A 26,508-nucleotide genomic window follows, 5' to 3' on the forward strand; every position below is an offset into this window, starting at 1 on the left:
ATTTGTAGAGATGGATGTATTCCCTGTGTGTTTCTGCCTAAATTAGATAAATGGGAAACAATATAAAATGCAGTTTTACTTCTTTTCTAAAGAGCAATTATGAAATGCTCGTACTTTTTCAAATCATCCTGTTAAATCTGGAATCCTTGTTTTGTTTGTGTATGTTTAGTTGGTACGTGATAATGCAGATCTCCGCTGCGAACTTCCTAAGTTGGAAAAGCGACTTCGAGCTACAGCTGAGAGAGTGAAAGCTTTGGAATCAGCCCTGAAAGAAGCTAAAGAAAATGCATCTCGTGATCGCAAACGTTATCAGCAAGAAGTAGATCGCATAAAGGAAGCAGTCAGGTCAAAGAATATGGCCAGAAGAGGGCATTCTGCACAGATTGGTTAGTAGAACACATTAAAACCTTTAAACCTTGCTCAATTTGAATGCTTGCGTTTAGCTGAAAACATAATCCGAATTTTATGTGTTGTCATGGTGCATCTGTCTTTATTTTCTAACTTAGCAAAGAGTGGCACTGTTGGGAGAGAGGAATAACCACATTAGCAGAACAAGAAGATAAATGAGAACTAGAGAAGCAAGCAAGAATGGTCATGGAATGGAGAAACTATATAGAGCAGTATTATTAAAGCCAAGAGAATTGCAAGAAAATAAGCCATCAGCAATGATTTAATGTTTAAGAATGATCATTAGTGGCCAAGCGTGGTGGCTCACGCCTGTAATCCCAACACTTTGGGAGGCCAAAGCAGGTGGGTCACCTGAGGTCAGAAGTTCGAGACCAGCCTGACTAACATCATGAAACCCTGTTTCTACTAAATACAAAAAAATTAGCCAGGCATGGTGGTGAACACCTGTAACCCAGCAACTTGGGAGGCTGAGGCAGGAGAATCGCTGGAACCCAGGAAGTGGAGGTTGCCAAGATGGCACCATTGCACTCTGGCCTGGGTGACGAGCGAGACTCCGTCTCAAAAAAAAAAAAAAAAAAAAGGTGCAGGAAGTGTTTTTTTGTTGTTTTTTATTTTTAGTTTGTTTTTTGAGACAGAGTTTCACTCTTGTTGCTCAGGCTGGAGTGCAATGGCGTGATCCTGGCTCACTGCAACCTCTGCCTCCCGGGTTTAAGTGATTCTCCTGCCTCAGCCTCCCTAGTAGCTGGAATTGCAGGTGCAAGCCACCATGCCCAGCTAATTTTGTATTTTTAGTAGAGACAGGGTTTTTCCTTGTTGGTCAGGCTGGTCTCGAACTCCTGACCTCACATGATCCACCTGCCTCGGCCTCCCAGAATGTTGGGATTACAGGCGTGAGCCACTGTGCCCAGCCTTTTTTTTTTTTTTTTTTTTTTTTTTTTTTTTTTTTTTTAATGACATGGTCTTGCTTGTCACCCATGCTGTTCTGCAATAGTGCAATTACGGCTCACTGCAGCCCCAACCTCCCAGGCTCATGCGATCCTCCTACCTCAGCCTTCCAAGGAGCCAGGACTACAGGTGCATGCCACCACACCCAGCTAATTTTTTTATTTTCTGTAGAGACAGGATTTTGCCTTATTGCCTAGTCTGATCTTCAACTCCTAGACCCAAGTGATCCACCCACCTCAGCCTCTCAACATGCTGGGATTATGCAGGCATGAGCCATTATGCCTGGCCAGAAAGATTTTTTTTTAAAGGCTAAGAATTATATAGGTCCTAGAGAAAAGGATGCTACAGAAAAGAAAATGTGATGGAGAAACAAAAAGGCGAAGAAAAACAAAACATTTGGGAATTTGTTGTGAATAGAAGAAACCTTAACAGTCATTGCAGTCACATCTTAAGTTTTATTCTAAAGTCCGTCTTTGTTTTTCATATTAGCTAAACCTATTCGTCCCGGGCAACATCCAGCAGCTTCTCCAACTCACCCAAGTGCAATTCGTGGAGGAGGTGCATTTGTTCAGAACAGCCAGCCAGTGGCAGTGCGAGGTGGAGGAGGCAAACAAGTGTAAACATTTATACCTACCCACAGGTTTGTTATTTATATCTGGCTTTTCATATCTGTCTGTGGAAAATTGGTTGTCAAATAGGTTTTTTGATTTTTAAAAAAATTCTCACATTGGTGTTATGATTTTTTTTTTTAACTTAAGCAATTATAAAAGTAATTTAGCTTGATCTTTTTGTATAGTTTAGATCATACTGTATATTCAAATTTGTGGTCTTAATTGTTTTGAAATCTAGCATTGGACCATTTGTAATAGCTCTTGATATTCAGTCTAAGGGATGTACCATGATTTATAAACATTCCTTTTTGCTGGACATGTAATTATATAATTTTTTCCATAATTGAAATTTTCAAAAACTAAAATTTTCATATATGAAATTTGAAACTTTTTTTTTTTTTGAGATGGAGTCTCACTCTTGTCACCCAGCCTTGAGTGCAATGGCGTGATCTCAGCTCACTGCAACCTCTGGCTCCTGGGTTCAAGCGATCCACCTGCCTCAGCCTCCAGAATAGCTGGGATTACAGGCTCCCGCCACCATGCCCGGCTAATTTTTGTATTTTTAGTAGAGATGAGGTTTTACCATGTTGGCCAGGCTGGTCTCAAACTCCTGACTTAAGGTGATCCGCCTGCCTTGGCCTCTCAAAGCACTGGGATTACAGGCGTGAGCCACCGCGCCCGGCCTGAAACATCTTGTATTCCCTAACCTGTTAGAGATTATTTCCAGGAGGTTCCCAGAAATGCAGTTACAAGGAAATGTGAACATTTTTAAGGCTCTTGCTACATACTAACACATTGGTTTCTAAAAAGACTGCACCAAATTGCATATGAGCACAGCTTACTAACAAATTTCTGAGTTTTATTTATAATTGTATAAGTAATATCTGTTCTTTATAGGGCATAAAACAATCACAAATTAGAAAAAACATCTAGAGATACTATACAATGTACTATATTTCTCTTTTTGGAACTTTCTGTATTAGTTTTTCAATTTAAAAGCTTAAATTGTTGATAACTATTCTAATACACTCCACCTATTTTACTACATATGCTGCTTCGTAGCCTGCATTCCCCCCACCCGCTCCAAGACAGAGTCTCGTTCTTGTTGCCCAGGCTGAAGTGCAATGGCGAGATCTTGGCTCACCGCAACCTCCGCCTTCCGGATTCAAGCGATTCTCCTGCCTCAGCCTCCCAAGTAGCTGGGATTACAGGCATGCGCCACCACGCCCGGCTAATTTTGTATTTCATAGCCTGCTTTTTAAACTTAGCAATATATTTGGAACACGTTCTTCTACAACATGATTGAATTAGTTAGTGGTTGTATAATAATTCATCATATAGCAGGAACTCTGTAACTCTTCAGAAAGTCCCTGATGTGTATATATGCTTTGGAAATAAAATATACTAGATAATTACGAAATGATTAGCTGTTTCTGACAAATACTAAAGCAACTTTATTTTAATGTTGCTTGTTTATACTTGGACATTTGGCATAATACTGGCTCTAAATTTGAGTAGAGAATTAAGAAATATTCTGAAGGATTCACATTTCTAACAATTTTAAACATTTTGTTCACACAATGTAGAATTTAAAACAGTAGTAGAGTGAAAAGAACATGGACTGTGGAGTTCCATCCAAGTTGGAATCCTGACTCCTTTTATGAACTTGAGCAGATAAACTTTTTAATAGTTTCTTTCTCATTCTGACTTGTTTTACAGTACTTCAGCATAAAAATAAATTATGGATTTATTGCCTATTTAATGAATCTCTAAAACAACATTTTTCTACATAGCCACAATATTATCACACCCAATAAGATTATATTTTTAATATTATTTAATGCCATTCCATATTCAGATTTTTCCAATTTTTTTTTACTATTCTGTACAACTGGTTTGTCTAAACCAGAGTACAATTCAGGACTGCTGTTTGCATTTGGTTTTATCCCTTAAATCTCTTCTGATCTTGAATGAGCACCCTGTTTAGTGATATTGACTTAATGAAGAGTAGACCCAGTTGTCTTGAGGGTATAATACCTTCTGGATGTTGTGTCTGATTGTTTTTATGTGTAGTCACCTTGTTCTCTCTCCCCTCTATTTCTATGCAAAAGCATTGATTAGACTCAGCATAAACATTTTTGACAAGATTATGTCATAGATAATAAGTACTTAATATCAGTAGACATACAATAGCTGGTTTTCCTGATAATTAGAGATAGCTCCTGTGTTCTTCCCCTTTGGACTAATAACTCTGTTTTATTAGTAAGATGGAAGTCATTCTTAAGAATTACATGAGTTGGCGGGGTGCAGTGGCTCACACCTGTAATCCCAGCACTTTGGGAGGCTGAGGTGGGTGGGTCACCTGAGGTCAGGAGTTCAAGACCAGCCTGACCAACATGGAGGAACCCTGCCTCTGCTAAAAAGACAAAATTAGCTGGGCATGGTGGCGCATACCTGTAATTGCAGCTATTCGGGAGGCTGAGACAGGAGAATCACTTGAACCCGGGAGGTGGAGGTTCCAGTGGTCCGAGATCGTGGCATTGCACTCCAGCCTGGGCAACAAGAGCGAAATTCTGTCTCAGGAAAAAAAAAAAAAAGAATTACATGAGTTAAGATGTTACCCATCACACAGTATTCAGTAGATGCAAGCCTTTTCCTACCTTTCTGGAAGTGGGAGCTGGGCAAGGGGATTTCAAAGCATAGATATAAAGTTTATCCTTTTTGGATATTGTTCTCACATTAAAATTCATATGTCAACTTTAAACTTACCTCATTGTAGAGAGGATAGACCATACTTTTGTTAACTGTATACTGTTATATGTTAACATTATAGGTATATGTTAACTGTATACCATACTTTTGTATAGCTGATCCCTGCATAGTGACACCAGGTTAGCACATAAGGGAGATAGCTAACTCAGCCAAACTAGGTTTTTAAGATTTGAAAGTTATGGTGTAAAAATACAATTATTTACAGGTTTGTTTTGATGCTGGTCCAAGGATAGTGGTTCTTAGTTTTCAAACTCTTGTAGCCTATCTTAAACCATGATTGGGGAGTATGTGATTCACTTAAGTGATAAATTATTTAAATGTTAAATAATTTGCAGAGGTTTGTTTGTTTGTTTGTTTGTTTGTTTTGAGACAGAGTCTCGCTCTGTCGCCCAGGCTGGAGTGCAGTGGCAGGATCTCAGCTCACTGCGACCTCTGCTTCCTGCTTTGAAGCAGTTCTCCCTGCCTCAGCCTCCCGAGTAGCTGGGATTACAGGCGCCCACTACCACGCCCGGCTAAGTTTTTTGTATTTTTACTAGAGATGGGGTTTTGCCACATTGGCCAGGCTGGTCTTGAACTCCTGACCTCAGGTGATCTGCTCCCCCCTCGACTTCCCAAAGTGCTGGGACTACAGGCATGAGCCACCGTGCCTGGCGAGAAATTTTTTTAATGTTAAAAACATTTCAAGTCACTGTGTTTATTTTTGGAAAGGATGACATTTATAATACTGATACTTTTAGTTCCCAGTTTTACATGGCTGGTCTTCTGCCTTGCATAGGACTTTAAATAGGTTGAGTTTTTCTAAATGCATAGGTAAGTAGGCAGTTTAATACAAAGATGTTTAATACTACTAGAATTATTTTGCTGTTACTTTTCCTACTGTATACACCTCTTGTTTATCCCTATTCCTCTACACCTCTCCCCCTCTTTTTTTTTTTTTAAAGCTTCTGTATATATAACTAGTAGTAGCTGGTTAGTGTTGCTTGGTTTAAGGATGTCACTGACCACTGTCTGCTGGTTAAAAGATTAGCCATCTTTTTCTTTTTTAAACAAATATAATTCATAAATCAGCTTACCCATAGCTTTATTGGGGAGAATAAAAACAAAGGGAGGGCTGACCTCCCTTTAAACATTACTGCTTCTAAACAGTTCTACTTAGGCAGTAAATAAAAGGAAACCAACTCATTTAATATTGCTGTCTTTGTAATTTTGGGGAAAGTAGCCACAGCTGTTGGCTAAAATGTTTATAAACTATTGGCATATTTTATTTTCTTGTTTTATTCTTCATGATTATCTCAAACACAAATTTTGTAAAACTAAACATATTTACTCTCTATGCTTTCTCCCATTTTTAGGTATTAAAAAGTAATCGAAGTATGAAGAGGACATGGTATCAAGCAGTCATTCAATGACTATAACCTCTACTCCCTTGGGATTGTAGAATTATAACTTTTTAAAAAATGTATAAATTATACCTGGCCTGTACAGCTGTTTCCTACCTACTCTTCTTGTAAACTCTGCTGCTTCCCAACACAACTAGAGTGCAATTTTGGCATCTTAGGAGGGAAAAAGGACAGTTTACAACTGTGGCCCTATTTATTACACAGTTTGTCTATCATGTCTTAAATTTAGTCTTTTCTGTGCCAAGCTAACTGTACCTTATAGGACTGTACTTTTTGTATTTGTTTCTTGTCTATTTTTTAATCTCAGTTATTTTAAATTACCTAGTTGCTACTGCTTCTTTTCTTTTCCTATTAAAGTTTTAGTCTTCCTTTTTTTTTTTTTAAAGAGAAAATGGAACATTTAGGTTAAATGTCTTTAAATTTTACCACTTACAACACTACATGCCCATAAAATATATCCAGTCAGTACTGTATTTTAAAATCCCTTGAAATGATATTATTAGGGTTAAAATTACTTGTATTGTTTCTGAAGTTTGCTCCTGAAAACTACTGTTTGAGCACTGAAACCTTACAAATGCCTAACTAGGCATTTGAGATTGAGCAAGGCTACTTGTTATCTCATGAAATGCCTGTTGCCGAGTTATTTTGAATAGAAATATTTTAAAGTATCAAAAACAGATCTTAGTTTAAGAGAGTTTGGAAAAGGAATTATATTTCTCTTTTTCCTGATTCTGTATTCCACAAGTCTTGATGGAATGAAAATACCCTGCTTTATTCTGGTGAGCCTGCTAGCTAATATAAGTATTGGACAGGTAATAATTTGTCATCTTTAATATTAGTAAAATGAATTAAGATATTATAGGATTAAACATAATTTTATACTGTTAGTACTTTATTGGCTGACCTAAATTTATAGCCTGTGGAAATTGAGAAAAATGAAGAAACAGGACACATATGTGATGAATTAAAAATATATATAGGTCAATTTTGGTCTGAAATCCCTGAGGTGTTTTTAACCTGCTACACTAATTTGTACACTAATTTATTTCTTGTTTAGTCTAAAAATAGTAATTTGTTTGCAAGTCACTAATAATCATTAAATAAATTATTTTGTTGGCCATAGCCCATAATTTTGTAATTAGTACTAAGTGTATACGTATTTTTGCCACTTTTTCCTCAGATGATTAAGTCAACAGCTTATTTTAGGAAACTATAAAATAATAGGGAAAGAGATTTCACTATTTGCTTCATCAATGGTAGGGGGCGGTGACTGCAACTGTGTTAGCAGAAATTCACAGAGAATGGGGATTTAAGGTTAGTCAGTAGAGAAACTTGGAAAGTTCTGTGTTAGGATCTGGCTGGCAGAATTAACTTTTTGCAAAAGTTTTATACACAGATATTTGTATTAAATTTGGAGCCATAGTCAGAAGACTCAGATCATAATTGGCTTATTTTTCTATTTCCTTAACTATTGTAATTTCCACTTTTATAATAATTTTGATTTAAAATATAAATTTATTTATTTATTTTTTTAATAGTCAAAAATCTTTGCTGTCGTAGTCTGCAACCTCTAAAATGATTGTGTTGCTTTTAGGATTGATCAGAAGAAACACTCCAAAAATCGAAATGAAATGTTGGTGCAGCCAGATATAAGTAATACAGTTAACAAGCAAAAAGAGTGCTGCCACCTCTTTATGATCGTTTTCTAAGTGAAGAAACATTTGGCTGCATTCACATAGACCTGTATGTTTTGTTTTCAGTTGAAAACTTGCCTCCTTGGGCAATATTCATAAATGAAGCAGAATTTTTTTTTCTCTTTTTTCCGAATATGTTAGTTTCGTTCTTGTAAGATGTATCATGGGTATTGGTGCTGTGTAGTGAACAATGAATTTTAATTAGCATGTGGTTCAGAATATACAATGTTAGGTTTTTAAAAATATCTTGATGGTTCTTTTCTATTTATAATTTCAGACTTTCATAAAGTGTACCAAGAATTTCATAAATTTGTTTTCAGTGAACTGCTTTTTGTTATGGTAGGTCATTAAACACAGCACTTACTCTTAAAAATGAAAATTTCTGATTGTCTAGGATATTGACACATTTCAATTTGCAGTATCTTTTTGACTGGATATATTAACGTTCCTCTGAATGGCATTGACAGATGGTTCAGAAGAGAAACTCAATGAAATAAAGAGAATAATATTTATTCATGCGATTAATTAAATTATTTGCCTAACTTAAGCAAACTAACTGCTGTGCTTAACTCTCAGTTTGTGCTTAACTCCATTTAACATGAGGTGACAGAAGAGTCTGAGTCTACCTGTGGATTATGTTGGTTTATTTTCAGTGCTTGAAGATACATTCACAAATACTTGGTTTGGGAAGACACCGTTTAATTTTAAGTTAACTTGCATGCTGTAAATGCGTTTTATGTTTAAATAAAGAGGAAGATTTTTTGAAATGTAATGACTTTCTTAAAACTTAAGTGTTACATTGATTTTACATGACTGAGTTCAGGCATGTCTTGACAGAAGAGTGACTGATACATCATTATATTTATGTATATTTTGTTTCCTAATGTCTTGCAGTCTTTTAGACAGCAGGTATTAAATGTGTAGAGCTAGAAATGAATGACCAGTCTCACCTATAAAACTTTTTTTTTTTGAGATGGAGTCTTGCTCTGTCCCCCAGGCTGGAGTGCAGTGGTGTAATCTCAGCTCACTGCAACCCTCACCGCCTGGATTCAAGTGCGGATTCAGGGACTCCTGGATTCAAGGATTCCTGCCTCAGTCTCCAAGTAGCTGGGATTACAGGCATGCGCCGCCATGCCCAGCTAATTTTTGTATTTGTAGTAGAGATGGGGTTTCACCATGTTGGCCAGGCTGGTCTCGAGCTCCTGACCTCATGTGATCCTCCCGCCTCCGCCTCGAAAAGTGCTGGGATTATAGGCATGAGCCACTGCGCCCGGCCAGTCTCACCTGTATTTTACTTTGTATAGTCCCCATTGTTCATCTGAGTCTGGTGGTTTTATTAACCAGGATAATAACACCTGTTAATGTTTGTTTTTTAGATACTTCCTCGATCTTTCAGGTCTAGCTGGAGAATAACTTTAAAAAGATTGTTCCTAAATTCAAGTGGCAATTTTTATTTCTTGTTTTGGGGTACATTGGGCTTTATATGTTTTTACACTATTGTGGAAAATTGTAAGCAGATATGAAATCAGACAGTAATAAACTCCAAGTACCAGTTACTCAGTGTCAACAATTATCAACTATAGCTAATCTTGTTTCATCCATAATCTACTCATCTTCCCCCAACAACCCCCCCACATTATTTTGAAGCAATCCTAGAAAACATATGCTTTTTTTTTTTTTTTTTTTTGAGACGTAGTCTCGCTCTGTTGCCCAGGCTGGAGTGCAGTAGTATGATCTCAGCTCACTGCAGGCTCTGCCTCCCTGGTTCAAGCCATTTTCCTGCCTCAGCCTCCCAAGTAGATGGGACTACAGGCGCCTGCACCATGCCCGGCTAATTTTTTTTATTATTTTATTTTATTTATTTATTTGTTTATTTATTTTAGTAGAGATGGGGTTTCACGGTGTTAGCCAGGATGATCTCGATCTCCTGACCTCGTGATCTGCCCGCCTCAGCCACCCAAAGTGCTGGGATTACAGGCATGAGCCAGCGCGCCCGGCATTTGCTGCTTTAATAAGTATTCCAGTATGTATTTTTAAAAGATAAGGACTCCTTAAAACATACCCAACAAATACCATTATCACATCAAAAAATTTATAATTTCCTGATATTCAGATAATTTAGTTTTTGTAAACAGTTTGAGTGAAGATCCAATGGAAGTTCATATATTAATGAAGAGTCCCACTCTTTTTTCATTGCAATGTATGAAGAAAATAACTTTTTTGCCTTGTAGTTTCCTAGATACTGCAGTTGCATCCCTTTCATATCATTTAACAAATTTCTGTGTCCTTTATATTTCCTATAAATTTGTTTTGGATCCACAGACATAATTTGGATCCACAGACATAATCAGATTCAGATAGTTGTTTTGTTGGATGGGGACAGTATTTATAGGTGGTGGTATTCTTCCATCAGGTGACAATGTGTACTTGTCTGCTCTTGAACTGTTAAGTCACTATTGATCAGTTCCTAGATCCATCAATTAAATAGGGAATACAGAATTACAGTATTTTTTTTCATTTGTTTGCTGCAGTAGAGAAACTTGGTCTCTTACTTGGTTATCTAGTGGGAATGGGGGTGTGTGTGTATAGTTTGTATAGGAAAGATAAGGTAAATGCTTCTTTCCCTTTATTTATAAGCTTCAAAATGAGCTGCATCACTACGATCTTCCAGTAGTGACTAGTTTTGTATTTTTTCCTTTTTATTTTATTTTTTAGCTGTGCTCTATGAGCCTTCATATTAATTTTTTTTTCCTTTCCTGGAGAAATCTGAAAACAGTTTTTTTTCCAAATTAAAAAAAAAATCACAGCACATCTAAGGAATGGGATGCAAAAGGGAATATAGGAGTGATAGAAACTAGTGAGAAAATTTATACACTCATGCAGGCAAACTAGGATAGGGGGTGGATAATTAATACAGTATCATAACTGATGGCTGGAGAATTAGATTTTTAAAATTATTTTTGAATTGAGATGGGGTCTCTTTTTTTTTTTTTGAGACGGGGTCTTGTCACCCAGGCTGGAGTACAGTGGTGCAGTGGTGTGATCTCAGTGCACTGCAACCTCTGTCTTCCCAGCCCAAGTTATTTTCTTACCTTAGCTTCCTGAGCAGTTGGGATCACAAACATGCACCACTACGCCTGGCTGTTTTTTTGTTTTGTTTTGTTTTGTTTTTTGGTAGAGATGGGGTTTTGCCATGTTTCCCAAGCTAGTCTTGAACTCCTGAGCTCAGGTGATCCACTCACCTGATTATAGGTGTGAGCCACTGCACCTGGCCTCCAATGCTTTTTTTTTTTTTTTTTTTTTTTAACATATAAACTGAGTTTCCCACTTGTTGCCCTGGCTGGAGTGCAGTGGCGCAATCTTGGCTCACCGCAACCTCTGCCTCCTGGGTTCAAGCATCTCTGCCTCCTAGGTTCAAGCAATTCTCCCCTCAGCCTCCCGAGTAGCTGGTATTATAGGCATGCACCACCATGCCCAGCTGATTTTGTATTATTTAGTAGAGACGGGGTTTCTCCATGTTGGTCAGGCTGGTCTTGAACTCCCGACCTCAGGTGATCCACCTGCCTCGGCCTCATAAAGTGCTGGGATTACAGGTGTGAGCCACCGTGCCTGGCCCAATGCTTTTAAAATTTTTCTTGAGGGTCTGGCTCCGTTGCCCAGGCTGGAGGGCAGTAGTGTGATCTTGTCTCACAGCTACCTCTGTCCCCCAGGCTCAAGCTGTTCTGCCTCAGGTTCCCAAGTAGCTGGGACTACAGGCATGTGCCATCATGCCTGGCTAATTTTTGTAGAGACAGAGTTTCACCATGTTGCCCAGCCTGGTCTCAAACTCCTGAGCTCAAGTGATCCACCCACTTAAGTCTCTCAAAGTGCTGGCATTACAGGTGTGAGCCCCCATGCCTGGTCAGCTTTTTTAAAAGATGGGGTCTTTCCCTGTCACCCAGGATGGAGTGCAGTGGTGCAGTCATCCCCATACTGATGGATCATACAAAACTCTCAGTGGCTGCTTGAGGCCCTGTGGTCAAGAAAGGCAAACTCACATTTTTGTTAGAACAAATTGCAGACCCTCCTGGGACAGGAGACTCAATGTACTCAACTTACCACCAAGTTGATAGTTGGTTTCTTCAAGGAACAATTGAACTCAATATTGCTGGTAGGACGTTAGTCAGAAGCAGTAATTCGATCAGGCTTTGTAAGTGGGAGCCCTCGCTACTGGACGTGCATAGCTTTCATCTCCCACTGGCCACACCATTCCTGTACTCACTATACCAGCACTGCAGCGATGGATGACAGACTGGCTGATGTCAACCATTGGTTAAATTCCTCTTCCCTAGTAGATACTGTCTGGTAGGCATTAACATGTCACACAAGATCCTCACATCCTTTGCTCATACCTACCCCTGTCTATGTCTATGGAAAGGGCAGGCACAGCAGCTTGAGACTTCTGTTTGGCCTTTGTCACTATACGGATAACCTGTATCCAACAGGCCAAAGATGTAATGTAGGGATCATGCCAGTTACTAAGTGTTGTCAATTCTAGTTACACATCAGAGACACGGAAATGACCAGCAGAGGGATCCACAGAGCACGTGCCGCTTTAATGTGAGCACTATATGTTACCTAAGTAGAACTTAGTTGGCACTCCATACCTCCATGTGTGCCCCCCATGATGATGTTTTAGGTTTCTAGGTACAATGTCAGCTTAGACCCTGTATCCAACAGCCTTCAAAATATTTGGGCGTTCCCTTTTATCTAGTGTCCAGTAACCTGAACAAATGGCCATCATTCTTTTGAGGGCAGGACTGGGGAATTGTACTGGGTTGCTGCAAGGTCCTTCTTCCTGGGGACCGAACCTCATTACTGCAGAGGTAATCAGGTTAAAATGCAGTCATCATTTTCCAATATAACTGAAAGGGAATGCATAGAGGGGAGATGATGGGCAGATATGGCATCTACAGGCTAAGGAAAGAGGTCTTGAACAGCTTCTTCCCTCACAGACCTCGGAAGGAATCCATCTTGCCAACACCTTAATTTTGGACTTGTAGCCTCCAGAACCATAAGACAATACATTTCTGTTTTTTAAGCCACCCAGTCTGTGATATTTAACAACAGCCCTAGCAAACTAACACAATAGCCTGCTCTGATAATTCAGCAGGACCCTCTAAGCATTTCTCCATAGCATGGTCAGCATAAGCTTTGTACAGTTGAGCTTTGTCAATACGAGAGAAAGGGGCTACTTTTCTCAGGTTTGGCATGCTTCCCCTGGCTGCTTATTACCATCCTGTTGTTAGGCATGGCTCAGCCCCAGCTGTGACCCGAGTATGCAGTCACTTAGCCAGCTTGCAGCTCTGGCCTTGGCCCTGTGACTACCTCGCTAGCTGGCAGGTGGCTCCCTCTGAGCCTGTCCTTCAGCCTCAGCTCACACATAGCCTGGAGAGGCACTCGCTGCTTGCGGCTGCAGTTTTCTGTCCCCTTGTACTCTGGAGGAGTGTGCCAGCCTCAGCCCATGTGTACCCCAATGGTGTGTTTCCTTCTTGCCCAACCTGGCCATGATTCCCTGCTTGCCAGTGGCAGCCTGAATGCACCTCAAAGGAAAGTTTCCTGGTAACTGACTCAGCTGTCACCCAGGGTAGTCCAGCAAATGTCCCTGCCATACAGTGGGCTGCAGCCACACCTCCACAAAATCTGAATCCCAAACTTGGGGAGGGACATCCCTATCCAAGTTTGTTCCTTCCTTGGGTACTTTTCCTTAACCCTAGGGTATCCTGTAAAGTTTTCTGTATCCATTTGTAAGGCAATTCCCTTGGACCTTGGCTGATACAAAGGGTGATATGTAAGTTTATACTCAGAATTATTTATTTATTTATTTATTTATTTAATTTTATTTTATTTTGAGATGGGGTTCTGCTCTTGTTGCCCAGGCTGGAGTACAGCAGCATGATCTCAGCTCACTGCAACTTCCACCTCCCAGGTTCAAGTGATTTCCTGCCTCAGCCTCCCAAGTAGCTGGGACTGCAGGCAGCCACCACCACGCCCAGCTAATTTTTTTTTTTTTTTTTTTTTTTTAATTTTTAGATGGAGTCTTGCTCTGTTGCCATGCTGGAGTGCAGTGGCACAATCTTGACTCACTGCAGCCTCCGCCTCCCGGATTCAAGCAATTCTCCTGCCTCAGCCTCCTGAGTAGCTGGGACTACAGATGCGTGCCTCCACACCCGGCTAATTTTTTGTATTTTTAGTAGAGACGGGGTTTCACCATGTTGGCCAGGATGGTCTTGATCTCCTGACCTCGTGATCTGCCCGCCTCGGCCTCCCAAAGTGCTGGGATTACAGGCGTGAGCCACTGCGCCCAGCCCAGCTACTCTTTATATTTTTAGTAGCAACGGGATTTCGCCAAGTTGGCCAGGCTAGTCTCGAACTCCTGACCACAGGTGTCCACCTGCCTCGGCCTCCCAAAGTCCTGGGATTACAGGTGTGAGCCACCGTGCCCAGCCTATATTCAGAATGTTTAATGCTTAGCCCTTTCCCCTACTTGGCTGTCTGAATGCTGGTAGCCAGGCTTACGCTTCCAGCCAGGAGATGAGAAGATTCTGTGCAAAATTTGGCAGCTGGTATCGGGGGTCTCTAGGGAAGCAGCAATTTCAGGAATGCCACAGTCAACAAATCCTACTCCTCTGAGCCAGTTGCTTCCAGTCAGCTTATTGTCCTCCTCTTCAATATGCGCAGACAGGCAAGGATCACCAGCCATTTGAGGGATGCCTCTAGGGTGAAAGGTAGAATCAAAACCCAGAACCCAAAATGGAGCAAAGTGGGACTGTGAAGGGAGAAGAAAACATTTTTAAGGAACTGCCACTAATATCCTCAGGTTTTCAAATTGTAAGGTTTTTCTCCATCTAAGAAAAAAAGAATATTCAGAAAACAAGTCCTGAAAATAGAAATTAAAAACTCAGTAGAAGGGTTAGAAGATGAAGTTGAGGAAATCTCCCAAAAGTAGTACAAAAAGAACAGCTAGAAAGTAGGAGAGAAAAGACCAGAACAAAAGGCCTCAGGTCTGAAAATAAGCATGCCATACAGAGAACAGAAGAAACAGCAGAGGAAATCATTAGTGAAACTGAAAGCCTTGGCTTTCCAATGCCCAGCACAATATATCAAAACAGACCCACACTAGGGCAAGCCATTGTGAATTTCACTACAAAGAATACCTGAACTAGAAAAAGTTTTAAAAGTTTCATACAAATGACTGAGAATCTGAATGCCTCAAATAACATCAGATATTAGAAGAAAGTAGGGGGGAGGGGAGGGATGGCATTGGGAGTTATACCTGATGTAACTGACGAGTTGATGGGTGCTGACGAGTTGATGGGTGCAGCACACCAACATGGCACAAGTATGTAACAAACCTGCACGTTATGCACATGTACCCTAGAACTTAAAGTATAATTAAAAAAATAAATAAATAAATAATAATAAAATAAAATTTCTTGAAATAGCAAAAAAAAAAAAAAAAAAAAAAAGAAAGTAGCTCGATATATTTAAAATTCCAAGGGAACGTTATCTCCACCCTCAATTAGTGTAAGGGTAGGTGGAATAAAAAGGTTTCCAGGCACACTAGTTCCCAAAAATGTTACTTCTTATTTTTTAAGACAGGTTGCAGTGGTGCAGTGGTGTGATCTCAGCTCACTGCAACTTCCGCCTCCCAGGTGCAAGCGATTCTCATGCCTTAGCCTCCCAAGTAGCTAGGACTACAGGCATGCACCACTATGCCTGGCTAATTTTTTTATTTTTGGTAGAGATGGGGGTTTCACCATGTTGGCCAAGCTGGTCTCAAACTCCTGCCCTCAAGTGATCCACCCACCTCAGCCTCCCAAAGTGCTGGGATTACAGGCATGAGCCACCGTGCTGGCCAGCAAACATGTCACTTCTTACGTACCTTTTACCGGGAAGCTGTTCCTCAACCATAATAAGGGACTAAACTAAGGAAGATGCAGGGCATACAAAAGAACGGGACCCCCAAGGTGACATACACACCCCCAAGGTGCATACACAGCAACCAGTCCAGACAGGAGCCAGTCAGAGACGCTTCCAAGACAAAATGGAGAGTAATTGATATATTTGAACATTTTGAGAGGAGATTTATAAAACTGGAGAGTTTAGGGTGGAATAAATGACTGGTACAAAGAACACTAAGAAAAAATTACTATTCATAAAAGAATCATATAAGCAAGAAAGGGAAAGTAATAGTCTAATTACATGACTCAGCTGTGATTGGCATGTCATCGTCATAAAAATGTAAACAAGGATTATTAACAAAATTCACGATACGCCCTTATTGGGAAGAGGAGGAGTTGAGGGGTGTGTGTGTGTGTGTTGATGGTAGTGAAAGAGTTAGTCCTCATCTCCCATAGTGATGGGACAACTGATAATGGTTAAACATGAATAATTTGGAAGTACTGGAGATCTGGAGATGAGAATAGAGAAAGTGGTTGCTTCCGGCAAGTGCAAAGAATGTGAAGTGGGAAAGGAACTGCTGGTTTTTTAAGGATGTTTTCTAGAGCTGGTTTGACTTTTTGGGCCTCAGATTGTATTTTGCCATCAAGCTCCCATTTGAATATGGTAAGCAGCTATGGGAAGTACAGTCAGCCCACCATATCCATGAGTTCCACATCTGTGGATTCAACCAACCACAGATGAAAATATTCCAGGAGGGAAAGGCTGGGTGCAGTGGCTCACACCTGTAATCCCAGCACTTTGGGAGGCTAAGGCGGGAGAATTACTTGAGCCTGGGAGGTCAAGGCTGCAGTGAGCTATGATCGTGCCACTGCACTCCAGCCTGGGTGACAGAACAAGACCCTGTCTCAAAAAAAAAAAAAAAAAGTCTTGAAAGAGAAAAAAGAAAAAATATTCTGGGGGAGGGAAACAATAAAAATAATACAATTTTTAAAATAATATAATAAATAATTATTTACCTAGCATTACATTGCAGTAGTTGTTATAAGTAATCTAGAGATGATCTAAAGTACACAGGTGGATGTGTGTAGGTTATATGCAAATGTTATGCAGTTTTATATCAGGGACTTGAGCATGTGCGGATTTGGGTATCTAAAGGGGAGTCCTGGAACCAATCCCCCTCAGATAGAGAGACAACTGTACTTCTTTTTCTTTTTTTTTCTGAGACGGGATCTCACCCAGGCAGGAGTGCAGTGGTGCCATCACATCCCACTACGGCCTCGACCTCCCCAGGCTCAAGCGAGCCTCCCACCTCAGCCTCCCAAGTAGCTGGAACTACAGGTGTGTGCCACCATTCCTGGCTAATTTTTGTATCTTTTGTAGAGACAGGGTCTCGCTATGTTGTCCATGTTGGTCTTGGACTGCTGGGCTCAAGCAATCCTCCTGCCTTGGCCTCCTGAAGCGCTGGCATGAAGTCACCACCCCTGGCCAACTGTACTACTTACTTCACCAAATAAATGCTTCCAATTTTTGAAGATTTGGAAGAGAAGCTTTTCTTAAAAAAAATGTAAAATACACTTAACATAAAATTTACCACTGTGACCACTTTTTTTTTTTTTCCCCAGACAGAGTCTCACTCTGTTGCCTAAGCTGGAGTGCAGCAGCGCAATCTCTGAGCTCACTGCAACTTCTGCCTCCTGGGTTCAAGCGATTCTCCCGCCTCAGCCTCCTGAGTAGCTGGGATTACGGGCGCAGGCCACCATACCTGGCTAATTTTTTATTTTAGTAGAGATGGAGTTTCACCATGTTGGCCAGGGTGGTTTCAAACTCCTGAGCTCAGGCAATCTGCCCGCCTCAGCCTCCTAAAGTGCTGGGACTACAGGTGTGAGCCACTGCGCCCGGCCTTGCCCACTTTTAAGGGTACAGTTCAGTAGTGTTGAAAAAGAAGCAATTTTTTAAAAGGAAATGTACACAGAAATCAGTTCAGGACTTGAAGTGCTACTATCTTGTGCTGTATTTGTTTCATGATCTGCACTGAAATATTTGTTTAATGTTCATATTAACTTGCCAGAATAATATAAACATAAAAACTTTCAATTGTTTCCACTGGATGTAAAATTAGAACCTATTACAACTATTTAAAATAGTCAAGAAATTAACTCATTTTCCCCCCACTTCACAGTTAAGAGCCATTTGAAATGAAAAATAAAGGAATGTTACTAAATCTAAGCAATCCCAAATAAATACCCATTGTTTCCTGAGAGATAGACAAGACATCACCAGTATGAGTGACAGAAGAACACCCACAATAACATCTTGGATATATTATTTGCTCTCTGAATAAAAAGTAAGGCGCATAGCTTTGCTATACAATAACTGGAATTGTGCATGGTCCCCCTCCACATTGCTCTGAAAATGAACTTCTGTTTTATGCAGATGTAGGCGAATTAGAATGAACAAAGGCCCACATTTTAAGGCTGAGAACATTCAGCTGAAAATGAAAAATGGATTTTTCTTCTGTTAGACAGGAGAGCAAATGTAAATGTTTTGCAGCCAGCAGGCTAAGGCAGACCTGAGGTCCCAGAGTTGTCTCCTTTGAAAGTGGCTGGCTATTGGCAAGTACTAACACTTCCTGAATGCTCCCATCAAGGGTCCTCACATGGCCCATCAGGAGGGATAAACAGGAAGAAGCCAAAACCACTTTCCTGTCTCCTCTGGCCCAGTATCTGCACAAAGGACCAACTGCTTCTCACACTCATTACAGTATCTGGTTCATTTCAAGGTCTGGACCACTTGCTAGAGGATTGGACCTACAGAGATCTATCTATGGGGCTGGGAAACTGCCCAAGACCCTTCAACAGAACTTTTACAGGAGAGAATTCTGGAGACCATTCTTAAGAGGGCTGGTGCCTAATTATTAAGGAACGTTGAGGTCCAGATCCCTGAGCCTGGGCACAGAGGCAACCTTCAAATCCCCTTCCGTCTCCCTTCCCTGACTCCTTCCCAACACCCCACAAGGCTAAGTTCACTCTAATACCTGACGATAGGTCCATGGAGAATTCACAACCAGCAAACCTCTACCGTGTTGTCTGCAGCTGTAGTCATTGTTCACAGTCCAGAATGATCGATCACCCCTCTGCTCTGTCTGATTCAACCTTTCTGCTCCACAATTAGCCTTCCTCACTGCCTACCTCATCATAGACTCTCATTCACCCCTTAAACGCTGATGTTCTCACCATTCTTTCGGCAACACGTGCTTTCTGACGTACACCCACGTGATTTTAACTCTCATCTATATGCTGATAAATATAAATCTAAAATCTGCTTCTCCGACCCCAATTTCCCCCATAAATATCTAACTCATATATCCAACTGCATGCAGGCCATATCCAGGTGAAGCCTCCACAGGCATCTACAACTCAGCATATCCAAAAGTGAACCAACAAAGACACATGTGTGGGTAAATAAAATCCACAATCTCTTACCTAAAACCTTGGGACAAATGTTTTATGAAATTGTAAATTTTCAGAATTTAGAAAAGGTAATACGCAGTATACAAACCACCAGTTATTTATGTATATCAAACACAACGTTTTCTTCAGTAAAAGTTTTTTCTTCCAGCTCTTTATATGAAGTGAAATATACAAAGAATACAAACGGCCTAATGTCAATTGAGGTCATGCTATCAAGTGAGTTTGTATCAAATTTACAAAAAAAAAAAAAAGAAAAACTTTTCAGAACTTTTTAGATACTGGAATTGTGAAAAAGTGACTATTAAACTTTACTTGTCACACGTATGACATTAAAGGGCTAGTATCCTTAATACACACAGGGCTCTTAGAAATACAAAATAAAAACATGAAAACCCCACAGGAAAAGGGACCAAGGACATGAATAGACCATTTAAAGAAAATATGTTTTAAGTGTTCAACCTTATTGTAAAAAAAAAAAGGCACCTCGAAATAGTAAGGTATTTTCTGCTTATCCGATGAGCAGGGATAAAAACTAAGTTGGCTAAAGTATAGAGAAATAGGCACTCACACTATTAGTAAATGTTTGTAAAAAGCTTAAAACAGTTGTCTAGTAAGCACATAGTAAGCTTTATATAAGTGCTTAAGTAACTTGGTGGAAGTTTATAGTGGTACGAACTTTTGGGAGGACAACTTATCAGTATCAATATCTATTAAATTTTTTTTTTTGAGACGGAGTTTTGCTCTTGTTGCTCAGGCTGTAGTGCAATGGCGTGATCTTGGCTCACTGCAACCTCCACCTCCCTCCTGGGTTCAAGTGATTCTCCTGCCTTGGCCTCCCAAATAGCTGGGATTACAGGCATGCACCACCACGACCGGCAGATTTTTGTATTTTTAGTAGAGACGGGGTTTCTCCATGTTTGAAGGTTGCCTCTGTGCCCAGGCTCAGGTGACCTGCCCACCTCAGCCTCCCAAAATGCTGGGATTACAGGCGTGAGCCACCACACCTGGCCAATATTTATTAAAATTTTTAATGTGTATATCCCGTCATCCAACACTTCCAATTCTAAGAATGTATTCTACCAAAACTACACAGATGTGCAGAGCTCAATTGTGTGGAAAGATGTTCACTGAATCACTCTGATAATGAAATCTGAAAACAACACTGCCAGCGCTTGTGCTGTGTTTTTTCTCAGGCCAGTGGAAAGATGGCCGCATCACATTCAGATGCATCGGTAACCAGAGGATGGAGAGAGAGTGTCTCTCTTTCTGTGGCTCTGTCTTAGGAGTGGAAAAACTTCTTCCAGAAGCTTCCCATCAGATTCCCTCTCCTGTCTCAGTAGACAGAACTGGACCACAAGAAAGTTCCCAGACCAATACCTGACAAGGGGATGGGATTATTCTAGGCTAGTAGTCCTCAAACATTTTTATCTCAGGACCCATTTGGACTCAAAAATTAGGGCCAGGTGTGGTGGCTCATGCCTGTAATTCTAAAACTTTGGGAGGCCAAGACAGGAGGATTGCTTGATGCCAGGAGGTCAAGGCTGGGCTGTAGTAAGCTATGATTACCTATTACGCTCCAGCCTGGGTGATAGCAAGACCCTAAAAAAAAAATTATTGAGGATTCCCCAAAATCTTTGCTTTTCTGAGTTATATCTATCACTAAAATTTTGAAATATAATTATTTATTAATTTAGAAATAAGAAATCTAGGCCAGGTGCAGTGGCTCACACCTGTTCTAGCACTTTGGGAGGCCAACACAGACAAATCATGAGGTCAGGAGTTTCAGACAAGCCTGGCCAATGTGGTGAAACCCCGTCTCTACTAAAAATACAAAAAATTAGCTGGGCGTGATGGTAGGCACCTGTAATCCCAGCTACTTGGGAGGTCGAGGCAAGAGAATTGCTTGAACCCAGGAGGCAGAGGTTGCAGTGAGATCGTGCCACTGCACTTAAGCCCAGGTGACAGTGTGAGACTCCATCTCAAAAAAAAAAAGAAAAGAAAGAAAGAAAGAAATCTGTTACATATTCACATAAGTAACATTTTCATGAAAAATAGTAATATACTCCAAAATTAAAACATTTAAGAAGAGTAGCTTTGCTTTACCTTTTACAGATCACTTTAATATTGGGCTTAATGTAAGACAGCTGGATTCTCATATCTGCTTTGGCATTTAATCTGCTCCAATCTGTCAGAGGAAGTAGATATACATTTTAAAAACCCAGCCTCATTAGGATATGTAGTTGGAAAACAGAAACTCACAGACCCCTAAAATGAATCTCAGAGACCCCAGGAATGTTCAGCCAAGGTGTTTTTTTTTTTTCCCCCTTGAGACAGAGTCTCACTGTGTCATTCAGACTGGAGTGCAGTGGCACAATCACAGCTCACTGCAGCCTTGACCTCCTGGGCTCAAGCAGTCCTCCCATCTCAGCCTCCCAAGTAGCTGGGACTACAGCCATGTGCCACCATGCCCAGCTAATTTTTGTATATTTTGTAGAGAGAGGGTCTCACTATGTTGCCCAGGCTGGTCTCAAGATCCTGGGTTCAACAGATCCTCCCCTCTCAGCCTTTCCAAGTGTTGGGATTACAGGCGTGAGCCACTGTGCTTGGCCCTCAGCCACATTTTAAGAACCACTGCTCTAGGCCAGTGAGACCTCCCCTGAAGAGGTTGGAATCATCCCTTCCTGGAGCACAAAGGCCACAAGGCTATTTGCGGAATGGGTGGATGCTTGAACTTCCCACTCTGCTAGGAGGGAAAGAGGAGTAAATGGATACTGTTAGGAAGAAGGGAAGATAATGACTGATAACCAGCTATGCCCCTTTCCAAACTTTTCTCTCGAACATTCTCAGAGTAAGCTTTTCTGTTTTTAAATTTTCACTGTGACAAAATACACCTAACATACAATTTACCTTCCTAACCCTTTTTTGTTGGTTTGTTTTCGTTTTTGTTTTGAGACAGAGTCTTGCTCTGTCACCTAGGCTGGAGTGCAGTGGTGCAATCTCGGCTCATTGCAACCTCTGCCTCACGGGTTCAAGTGATTCTCTTACCTCAGCCTTCCAAGTAGCTGGGACTACAGGCCCCTGCCACCACGCCCAGCTAATTTTTGTATTTTTAGTACAGACGGGGTTTTGCCATGCTGGCCAGGCTGGTCTCAAACTCCTGACCTCAGGTGATCCACCCACCTTGGCCTCCCAAAGTGCTGGGATTACAGGTGTGAGCCCCTGTGCCAAGCCTTCCTAGCCATTTTTAATGCACAGTTCAGTGGCATTAAGTGCATTTCATTGTTGTGCTACCATCACCACCGTCCATCCAAGAACGTTTCCATTTTGCAAAACTGAAACTCTATACCCACTAAACAATAACTCCACAGCCTCTTCCAGCCCTGGTCTCTATGAGTTTGGCACAAAGTTCTACTTTCTGTCTCTGTGAGTCTGACTATTCCAAGTACCTCATGTAAGTGGAATCATACAGTATTCGTCTTTTTGTGACTGCCGTATTTCACTTTGCACAGTGTCCTCCAATTTCATATATGTCGTAGCACACATCAGAATTATTCTCTTCTTCTTAAGGCTCAGTAATATTCCATTGTGTGGAGAGACCACATTTTGTTTATGTATTCATCTGTCAACGGACATTGGGTTGTTTACACCTTCGGGCTATTGTGAATAATGCTGCTATGAGTGCAAATATCTATTTGAGTCCTTGCTTTCCGTTCTTTTGGGGATACACACAGATGTGGAATTGCAGGGTCATATGGTGGTTCTCTTTCTGCTTTTTTGAGCAACTGCCATACTGTTTTCCACAGAGACTGCACCATTTCACATTGCCACTGGTGGGGGATAAGGGTTCCAATTTCTCCACGTCCTTGCTAACACTTATTTTTTTTGTTTTTTTGATAGCAGCCATCCTAATAGGTGTGAGGTGGTCAGAGTAAGCGTAAATTGATAATGTCATTTTCCTGGTAAAAGTCTACCACGGCTTTTAGCTGCCTTGTAAAATTGAAGTTCATGATGATTAGGACTGGCAAGGCCCTATTGTTCTCACTCTGCCCTCCCCTCCACCCTCATCCCTTATTCTCTCCTTTGCTCACTGTCCTCCAGCACAGAAACCTTTCTGTTTTTCGAACACGCCAACGGGCTTCCATCTCACAGCCTTTGCACATCCTCTTCCCTCTGCCTGGAAACCTCCATCTACAGCTTCCCACTTTCCCTTACTCAATTCTCAGCTTCAATGCAGGGACTTCCCGAACTCTCCCCCACCAATCACTATCACATCACCTTGCTTTCAACGTTTGACAAATATTTTTTGAGCACACATTCTATGACAGGCCCTATGCTAGGTGCTGGGGATACAGCAGTGAACAAAACAGGCTAAAATCCGTACTTCGATGCGGCTTACATGCTAATGATGGTCTTCAGCGCATAATCACGACTGCAATTATCTTGTTCATTTTCCTAATATTTGTTGCACTGGCTGGTCATTTCAGCAGTGTTTATAAAGCAAAAGAGTTGGAAATAGCCCAAAGGCAGAATATTAGAGGTTAGTTTTTAAAATTTATAGTTCATCCTTATACAAAGCCATAGTAATAACACAAAATGAAATATAAAATTATAGTTCATCCTTAATAAAACGCCAGAGTAATAATATAAAGCCTTATAATGTAAAGCCATACTTCTGTTTCATGCGCTGCCACAGAAAGGAAACCAAGATATACTTGTATCGGACATAAGGATATATTCCTTCTCGGTCCGCTTAGCACCCCCACCTCCTAGACCCTCAGCCTCTTGTTCCTGCTTAACGTATAGTTCTACCATTTGACCCAGTTGCTCTGGGAGAGCAAGACCACCACCTCTTGCTACCACTGCAAAGCCAGGCCAACCAGATACCCAGAGTTTCCACCTACTCCTCCTACTTCTGGACTTGGATAAAACTACACAGCTGGACATGGGATCTGACATCCTAAACATCTACCCAAGAGTATAGGTAATGCAACTTAGGAGCTTGAATGATTAACACTCCATGGGAAATTATTGCTTTTCAAAATTATTGAGATCTTAAAAAAGATCCCTTTTCTTTTAAGAGATGGGGGTCTCACTATGTTGCCCAGGCTGGACTAGAACTCATGGGCAGAGAAGGGAAGATGGAGCCGCCATCTTGAATTTGTCTGGTGCCCTAGTTCCTGCTGGCATTCACCTGTGCAAGCTCCCAGCTTGCTTGTCTCTGTCTGCAGCTCAACGTTACAGGCTGCTCTTTGTTACAAAACGATTCGGGGCTGCCTTTCATTAAAAAGAAAAGCCTTACCGAGGTCTCCCATACCCTTACTTACTATCTGCCTAAGTGATTTCTTCTTAACTCTTATGTCACTTTCACCTTGGCCTCCTGAGTAACTAGGTGCTTGCTACTAGGCCCAGCTTTAAAAAGCTTTTCTTGATGTGGTTTATATCTCTCCATGTTTATCATATTCAAAATTAAAGCTGAGAAAATTTAAAAGTATTAATTGATTTTTAAATAATAAAAAGTCATTATTTGCTAACACAAGTGACATATTTTATATAAAATAAAATATATTTTCCAAAACAAAATTAAGCAAAAAGAATAGTATTGTTTTACTTATTTATTTATTTATTTTGAGACGGAGTCTCGCTCTGTCGCCCAGGCTGGAGTGCAGTGGCCGGATCTCAGCTCACTGCAAGCTCTGCCTCCCGGGTTTATGCCATTCTCCTGCCTCAGCCTCCCGAGTAGCTGGGACTACAGGTGCCCGCCACCTCGCCTGGCTAGTTTTTTGTTTTTTTTTTTTTAGTAGAGACGGGGTTTCACCGTGTTAGCCAGGATGGTTTCGATCTCCTGACCTCATGATCCGCCTGTCTCGGCCTCCCAAAGTGCTGGGATTACAGGCTTGAGCCACCGCGCCCGGCCCAAAGAATAGTATTGTTTTATACTTTGGCAAATCTCTTTAATATCTGGTTTAACAGAGATCTCAATTCTCATCTGCTTTGATATTGTCTGTTGCAGTATCTTGTTTTGGTTTACATATCCGAATAATTTAGCCTTATACCAACGTGTGGTTGGAAATGAGAGACATGGCTTTTTCAAATAACTGGATATTCTTCTTCGATATTACACCAAAACTTGACAGTAGTACTTTCTGAAAGGCTAGTTGCAATGTAGAATCTGAGACCAAATCAACGAACTCTATGTAGTCCCTTAAATTCCCTTGTTCATTTGTGCTCTTGCTGAATCTTTTACCCATGAATAATACTGATCTTGCAGATCCCCCTGAAAGGGTCTTAGAACCTCCAAAGGTCCATGGACCATACTTTGACAAATGATGATTGATTGGTTTACTTGTTCATGGTTGGCTTCTTCCAGCTCTACCCTCTAGAAGTAAGCTTTTAGAAGGAGCAGGAATCTTGTTTATTTGGTAACCCCTGTATTTACCACAAGATATAGCTCATTGAGGGTATGCAATAATCATGAGTTCAATGAATGAACCTCTGTGATTCTCCAAGGGGTGTTCTGTGAAGTCATCCTGTTATTTCATGGAGGTGGTTAATGGTTCTATATGATGTTGATACTACATCAACCAATTTCCCCAGGTTTTAAAAATCAATGTCATATAGATAAATTCACTTAACACTAACTGGCTACGAAATCATCAAATTTTGCCCTTCAGAAACAGATTGTGATTTTCAATGACCAATATTTATTTCAATAATCATCCAATACAATATTACAATCCAATGTCAATACATTTTATGAAATCTGCAGTATAAAATGCTATATGTTGGAAACAAGTTTATCTAACCAAAGATTTATGAAGTAGTTCTCTTTCTTTAAGGGTACAGTATTACTGGGTGTAATGACATGGCTGTAGTCCCAGCTACCTGGGAGGCTGAGGCCAGAGGATCACTTGAGCCCAGGAGTTACGGACTGTAGAGAGCTGTGCCAATCAGGTATCTGCGCTAAGTTCAGTATCAATATAGTGACCTCCTGGCAGTAGGGGACCACCAGGTTGCCACAGGAGGGGTGAATTGGCTCAGGTCTATAATGGAGCAGATCAAAACCCTTGTGCTAATCAGTAGTGGGATTGTGCCTGTGAATAGCCACTATACTCCAGCTTGGACAACATAGCAAGAAAAAAAAAAAAGTGGCTACAGTATTATGGAGAAAGAAGAGTAAATGAGATTAGACTAAAGGAATGTTGTGATTTTTAAAAAGATGAAAACAAAAAATGAGAAAAATTTACATAGCATCTTTCAGGAAGAT

General features: G+C 40.7%; 1 protein-coding gene across 1 annotated transcript in view; it reads left to right on the forward strand.

Annotated features, from left to right (window-relative positions):
* Positions 1-9,386, forward strand: part of LOC105479932 (kinesin family member 5B) — a 47,878-nt gene extending 38,492 nt beyond the window's left edge. The window contains exons 24-26 of the mRNA XM_011738267.2: positions 170-386; positions 1,843-1,993; positions 6,089-9,386. Of these exons, the coding sequence (XP_011736569.2) occupies positions 170-386; positions 1,843-1,973 (348 nt within the window). The 3' untranslated portion in view covers positions 1,974-1,993; positions 6,089-9,386. The remainder of the gene's footprint in view (positions 1-169; positions 387-1,842; positions 1,994-6,088) is intronic.
* Positions 9,387-26,508: the final 17,122 nt, after the last annotated feature.

This window comes from Macaca nemestrina, chromosome 9 (genome assembly GCF_043159975.1).
Source record: "Macaca nemestrina isolate mMacNem1 chromosome 9, mMacNem.hap1, whole genome shotgun sequence".
Classification (NCBI taxonomy): Eukaryota; Metazoa; Chordata; class Mammalia; order Primates; family Cercopithecidae; genus Macaca; species Macaca nemestrina.